Source organism: Carassius gibelio, chromosome B20 (assembly GCF_023724105.1).
Source record: "Carassius gibelio isolate Cgi1373 ecotype wild population from Czech Republic chromosome B20, carGib1.2-hapl.c, whole genome shotgun sequence".
NCBI classification, from domain to species: Eukaryota; Metazoa; Chordata; class Actinopteri; order Cypriniformes; family Cyprinidae; genus Carassius; species Carassius gibelio.
In genome coordinates, this window is record NC_068415.1 from 2,870,043 (window position 1) to 2,877,066 (window position 7,024).

The following is a 7,024-nucleotide window of genomic DNA, read 5'->3' on the forward strand; positions in this document are numbered from 1 at the left end:
CAAACTTTCCACAACTGTTTAACAAGACAAAGAAACCTAAAAATTACAAATACTCTTCAATTTAATTTGACAAAAAAAGATGTAGCCAGAAAAGAAAAACATATGAAACAGTTTTTATTCAGCTGTGTGAATCAGTCCCTTCTCAAAGAGCAGCTCAGCCAGAGACATCTGCAAAATCAGATTCATAAAAGCAATTTAAACAGGTCCTTAAGGGCTTAAGTCATTGAGTATAAAACAAGTGCTGTACCTTAGCCTCCATTGTCTCACATGGTAAACTGGCCACAGAAACAAACTTGGGATATGAATGAATCAGAAACTCCATGGCATCAATGTGCTGTAAAAAACAAAACACGATTAATGCTTACAGAAAGTAAAAGCTGCAGTCATTTCAGAAGAGAGTACATGTTTACCTCCGCTTTCATCTCAATGCTCTTGGGCTCTTCTTTATGATAGACTCTGGAGTTCTCAGTAGTGTAGAAAAGAGAGACTGTTTCTCCATCACCGCACAACCTATGAAAACAAATCGATTTTTATTTTTATTCTAGCATACCACCAAATGGATGTGTATCTTCATATCGAGATATTACTTTGTGGCACAGACGTTATCTTATAACATTCCATTTAGAGTGCAAATTCAGTATATTTATGCAATATAAGATTGACAAGTCTGATAATTGTTATAGAAAACAGTGTGTATTGGTACCTTGCAGCTCCAGCCCGCACGAGTCTGATTTGGGTTTGGCTCTTCAGCTGAACAGTCACATCAAGGGCCTCACCGTGTCCCCATCGAGCAGGAGCCCCGTACACACTGCTGGCCTTCTCCTCTACAAAACACACACACATTTTATTGAATGAATGTTAGAGCTTTAATCTATGGAAAGTAATTATAACATTCCTTACTTTATCCTTAAAATGTTTGAGTTCTTACAATTCTGATATAAGCTATGAGATACAAAAAAGTCAGACTTGTTTTATTCCATGTCGGAAACAAGCTTCAATGGTAACTGGATTAATATACAGTACTGTAGAAGAAACAACAACTACAGAATTGCAAGATGTAAACAGAATTACAAAGAAAACAATAATAATAATTGCAAGATACAATATCGATAAAATAACTGCAACTAAAAATTTAGAGAAAAAAAAAGTCAATTGCGAGATTTAAACAAAAAATTTCAGTCAGAATTAGGAGAAATAAATGAGAAAAAATAATTTGCAATAACATTTTGAAATAAGTGATAATTGTGAGATTATTCTAAAAGTCAGAAATACGAGAAATATATGAGAAACATTAAAAAAAAGTTTTTAAAAATAAGTCATAATTGTGATATATAAACAAAAAATTCCGAAAGTTAGAGATACGAGAAATAAACGAGAAACATGAAAAAAAGTTAAATAAAGTCATAATTGTGAGATGTAAACTATAATAAAATAATTGCAACTAAAAACGTAGAGAAAATTGCGAGATTTAAACTAAAAATTCTGAGTCCGAGTTAGGAGAAATAAATGAGAAAAAATAATTTGAAATAAAAAGTAATAATTGTGAGATGTAAATTGAAAATTCTAAAAGTCAGAAATACGAGAAATAAATGAGAAACATGATTTTTTTTAATAAAGTCATAATTGTGAGATGTAAACAGAAATTTTTGAAAGTCAGAATAACGGGAAATAAATGAGAAACAAGAAAATTTTTAATTCAAAACAAAAAGTAAATTGTGTGATGTAAACTGACAAAAAAAAAGTCAGAATAGCAAGATATTACAATTACCTTTTTCGTTTGCTAAAATCAAGCTTCCATGTTAATCAGTTTTATAAACAGATATCGTATTACTGCTATATCTGATCCGACACAAATACTTGAACCATGTTATTTGTGTAAAACTGGAATATATTGAGACATTTACGAGACACATATTTTCTGAAACACAGAATTGGTTTCAACAGAAGTTATATGTCTGACCTTTCAAAGAGGATATTTTAATGTGAAACCCCCACCTGACCTGACCTTCAGCTGTGTGTGGCGTGACTCACCAGCGCTCAGCAGCGGAGGAAGACAGTCGTGCAGGAAGTCTCTGGCTTTCTGATCCACAGCAGCATCGACCGGCGCAAAACTGACCAGTTCCTTCACCAGGCCCTCCACGTGTGCAATGAATTTGTCTCTCCGTGGGTCTTCCTGTTCACACGCACAAGTGATTTCTGTGTCAGTACGGGTCAGGAACAAACAGAACAGAGCTTGTATATTAACAGAGTAGAAACACAAGGACCTTCTCAGAGTTCTGGACTCCCATGAACTGAAGGTAATCAAGCGGCAGTCCCTTCCTGAACTCAACGTCTTCCTCCATCGCGGTCTCCAGAGCGGCTGGCATCAACTACAAATCAAAGACATCCACTGAAGACACAATCTAGCATGGAAATATCCGGTTCACATTTTAAACCATAATCTGCATTATTTCTGTAATGCAAATAAATGAATGTTATACAGTAAGTAAAACACGCTGCATTTTGCACGATGCTTTTGGATGAAGTGAAGGTCGTACTTTGAGGAGCAGATCTCCCCAGCTGTTCCTCTGGAAGGAGGAGATGGTGATGTGCATGGAGTGAGCGTCAGGCAGACAGTCGCCCTGATGAATGAAGCCACGAGGAAAATACAGCAGATCGCCAGCTTCCAGCACCACGTCCATGATGGGCTGCCCGATCTCGTCCTGACTGAAATTAGCTTGAGGAGAAATGCATCAGAGAGAGAGTTTACCCCCTTTTAAAGATTGATTCATAATCTAAATAATAAAACTCTTGCTTTGTGTGTAAAGTCAGCACTTACGACTAGACACTAGTGGCAACACTTCATCTTTAGATCTGAAGGACAGCAGAGGGGCAACAAGTTAATACTGCATCGCTTCACTTGGTGCAAGTACAGATGTGAGTTTATTTATGGACACTCAGAAATTTAAATTTAATGGAAATGTCCTCACCCTGCAGGTCATCCAAGATGTAGATGAGTTTGTCTCTTCATCAGATTTTGAGAAATGTAGCATTGCATCAGTGTCTCACCAATGGATGCTCTGCAGTGAATGGGTGCCGTCAGAATGAGAGTCCAAACAGCTGATAAAAACATCACAATAATCCACAGCACTCCAGTTCATCAGTTAATTTGTTGTGAAAGCAAAAGCTGCATGGTTGTAAGAAACAAATCCATCGTTAAGTTATTTTTACTTTAAACCATCTCTTCTGTCTTCTCACATCAAAATCCACCAAGATATCAGTTTTGGCTTGTAAATGGTGCATTTTTCTTAATAAAACAACTCTTTCACTGAAGAAAGGAATATTATGGATAGAGGACTCATATTTTAGCCGGAAACTATGGTTTGTAGACAAACATGTTACTTTTCACCTTACAAGATGTTAACTGATGGACTGGAGTAAAGTGGATTATTGTGATGTTTTTATCAGCTGTTTGGACTCTCGTTCTGACGGCACCCATTCACTGCAGAGCAATGGATCATTTCTCCAAATCTGCTGAAGAACAAACTCTACATCTTGTATGGCCTGAGGGTGAGAAAATACAACAAATGTAACTCCTTTAAAGCGTAACTGATCGCTCACCGAGGGTTGTACACTCTCCAGTGCTTTTTCCCCTCCAGCTGCAAAATGAACGCCTCTATATCGTCATAGTGAGGAGCGAAGCCCTGCGTCCCCGCTGGTGTCAGATAGCTGAAAAACATATTACAGTTAAACAAAAGCTGACAGATCTGATCAAATTCATGTAATAGTATAGTGCTAATGGGTCACTGGCACATACACGTTTGCGCCCGCCATACTGCCAAACTTCTCCTGAAGAATAGAGAGCACTTGCCACACGGCGGGGGAAAACGCTTGAGGATTGAGCATTCGGAGAGAACAGCCGCTCTGATAACAGATGACAGACAACATGTAACCAACATGTAAACCCTGAGGCTTAACAAATACGTTAGTATTGTAATGACAGTTCCTTCAATTTAAAGAATGCATATTATCACATTTATTCTTTTATACTGCATAGTCTGATGTGGACTTTTAAAATCAAGTCTCTTCTGCTCACCAAGGCTGCATTTATTTAATCAAAAATACGGTAAAATTGTGAAATATTATTAGAATTTAAAATAGGCATTTCCATTTGAATATATAGTCAAATGTAATTTATTTCTGTGATCAAAGCTGTATTTTTAGAATCAGTCTTCAGAGTCACACGATCCTTCAGAAATCATTCTAATATGCTGATTTTCTACACAAGACACGTTTCTGATTGTTATTGATGTAAAAAGAAAAAACTGTTGTGAAAATGTACCTCATAAAAAGCCCAGACAGTGTATGGTAGCGCTCTTCCTGGAGGATTGTGTGTCTCTCTTTTTCCTTTTGTGTAGCTCGTCACATCCAGGTTCACTCCGTACTGCACATCATCCTGAACAAAACACCAAACATCATTATATCTGACAGCAACATTAGACACATTCATTCCTTCTAAATTAAAGAAAAACACTGCTTACATTTCTTAAGATGTGGTCAAACTCAGCCGTCGAAAAGAGTCCTTTGTAATAGCCTGGATTCTGTCGCTGGATCAGAATCGGTTTCTTCTCCCAATTATCTCTGTAATGTGGAGAGAACAAGACCTGGAATCATCTCTGATCCAAGTGACTTCTAGTACACTTTGTGGATGAAATATTACATAAATATATGTGACCCTGGAGCACAAAAGCAGTCTTAAGTTACTGGAGTATATTTGTAGCATTAGCCAACAAAACACTACATGCCTTAAAATGATGAATTTTTCTTTTATGCCAAAAATTATTAGGATATTAAGTAAAGATCTATTTTGTAAATTTCCTACCGTAAATATATCAAAACTTAATTTTTGATTAGTAATATGCATTGCTAAGAACTTCATTTAGACAACTTTAAATACGATTTTTTTGCACCCTCAGATTCCAGGTTTTGAAATATTGTCCGATCCTAACAAATGGAAAGCTTATTTTTTCAGCATACAGATGATGTATAAATCTCAATTTAAAAAAAAACAGACCCTTATGACTTCAGGGTCACATATTATATATTATGTGAATCATTCAATGGTTCAATGTTGATTTAATTCTATGGACGCCCCTGTCCACCACAGAAAAACTAAATTAAATGGGATATTTTGACTCGTATCACAAATGAGACTTTTCTGTCTTTATTTCTCCTCAGAATTGCGAGATATAAACACAGAACTGCAAGATATAAAATTGAAATCAAGAGAAGAAAAGTCTGAATTTCAACTAGATATGAATGCTATGAACTCAAAATTCTTTCTTGTTCTCAACAATCATGAGTTTTTATCTCACAGTTCAGTTCGGACTTTTCTTCTCATTTTTTTTAATCATAATTGCAAGAAAAAAGTCGTGAGATAAAGAGATGCAACTACCTTTTAAATTTTTTACCCTTTGGCAGAAACAAGAGTCCATAAAATTCAGTTCACAGACATTAGTGTGTCGATGTTACAAAGCTCATCAATTGAGAAACCATTTAAATTCCACTATAAATGTGTGTTTGCGCTCTCACACCTGAAGAAGCTCTTGTCTGGGACGGGGTGAATGAGCCACTGGAACAGTCTGTTGGCTCTTTCTCTGCTGTTGTTGACCTTCGTCAGATCCGTCAGGAGCACATCAAGAGCTGGACTCTCAATTCCTCCACCGTCATGCGTCTCACAGTCCTTCTCCTGGAAAAACAGAAGATCACGAGCTTCAAATCTCCACTGATGCTGCAGTATCTGGCAGCATACGGTCAGACACTTACAGCCTCAGCCTTCTCCTTTTCACTGCTGCTGAGTCTCATGCTGGACTTCAGAGGTCTCCTTCTGCTCTTTTTATTGGGTTTCTTCTTTGGTTGGATGCCATTCTCATTCCTTTTGATTTTCTTTGCTGGCGGAGACTTAGCCTGCGAGGCAAAAGTCATGCAATTACCATACTTTTACAGCTCTTACAGAAATAATAATACCATCCATCCTGGTGTGAGGGCCCAATATATTTTCATGAATAAAGACTAATATTATAAATAGTAAAAAATAAATTATATTATAAATAGTATTTATAGTTTTTCACTGTACAAATGTGTAAAAAATAAATATATTCCAAATACATTTTTTATGTGTATTTATAAAAAAAACAGATTTATTTTTAATATGTTAATTACTGTATTTATTTTACCTGACATAGATGCACTGTTAGATTTATTACAACCAATCTTTAAATCAGTTGCTTATTTATTTTGATAAAAAAAATTATTAAGTTTAATCTTTTTTTTTTTTTTACTTTATTTACACTGTTTGACTAACATTTTTCACACTCCCCGGTTTGAAAACCCCTGCTAATATTGAGTAACAATTGTTTGAGTGATAGTGTATTCTAGTGTTTTTAATGATTATTATATTTACATGCAATATTATTTCAATAGTAGCTAAAGAATGCTGTTTTGTTAGCGAGAGAACAGAGAAGTTTAGTACACTGAATAAAAGTGTAAACTGATGTTTATTATTATAGCGATGAGCTTGATCTTCGCACTGAAATTATGGTTACTTTCCTTCGCAAAAAGTTTGCTTTATCATGCATTCTCACATATCCAACATCTTTACCTGCACTTGTGGTTTTGCCCCTCCTGATAATGACTGATAAATAGATAACGCGGACATGTGTTTTCTTTCCATGGTTCAGATGTTAAAAGTAGACACCAGACACATGAGCGCTTCTCTTCTGCTGGAGTCAATACAGACAAACAGCGCTCACGCTGCCATCTACAGGTCTGGAGTTGCAAATGCATGTATAACAATTTCCTCAAACTATGATCCGCCCGTGTGTAATATATCAAACACACAAATAGACGGTAATCAGTAAATTATTCTTTTTATGCGTATATATTACCGAAAACCGAATATGTAAACGTACTCTCGCGCTCTCCGCTCTGAGCGCTAGATGGCAGCACGCGCACACAACGCCGCTAGAGCTCTCAGGCTGCCATC

The 7,024-nt window shown here is 36.2% G+C and overlaps 1 protein-coding gene across 1 annotated transcript; it reads right to left on the reverse strand.

The window, feature by feature from the left end:
• Positions 1–108: 108 nt before the first annotated feature.
• LOC127984595 (ribosomal oxygenase 1-like) lies at positions 109–6,808 on the reverse strand. Its single transcript, XM_052587309.1, has 15 exons — positions 6,641–6,808; positions 5,806–5,946; positions 5,574–5,728; positions 4,521–4,620; positions 4,322–4,435; positions 3,797–3,903; positions 3,601–3,708; positions 2,819–2,853; positions 2,538–2,716; positions 2,265–2,369; positions 2,032–2,173; positions 704–824; positions 411–510; positions 248–334; positions 109–168 (listed from the first exon to the last, which is right to left on the reverse strand). The coding sequence occupies exons 1-15, from the start codon at positions 6,710–6,712 to the stop codon at positions 115–117; spliced, it is 1,620 nt and encodes a 539-aa protein (XP_052443269.1). The 5' UTR covers positions 6,713–6,808; the 3' UTR covers positions 109–114.
• Between the last annotated feature and the right edge of the window lie 216 nt (positions 6,809–7,024).

What these genes read in the sequence shown, in the direction of transcription:
- LOC127984595 (XM_052587309.1), bottom strand. Translation starts at nt 6,712, where the DNA reads ATGGAAAGAAAACACATGTCCGCGTTATCTATTTATCAGTCATTATCA. An exon ending in GGGCAAAACCACAAGTGCAG is followed by an intron (nt 5,947 to 6,640) that starts GTAAAGATGTTG and finishes TTTGCCTCGCAG; the next exon opens with GCTAAGTCTCCGCCAGCAAA. An exon ending in GGGGAGATCTGCTCCTCAAA is followed by an intron (nt 2,370 to 2,537) that starts GTACGACCTTCA and finishes TTTGATTTGTAG; the next exon opens with TTGATGCCAGCCGCTCTGGA.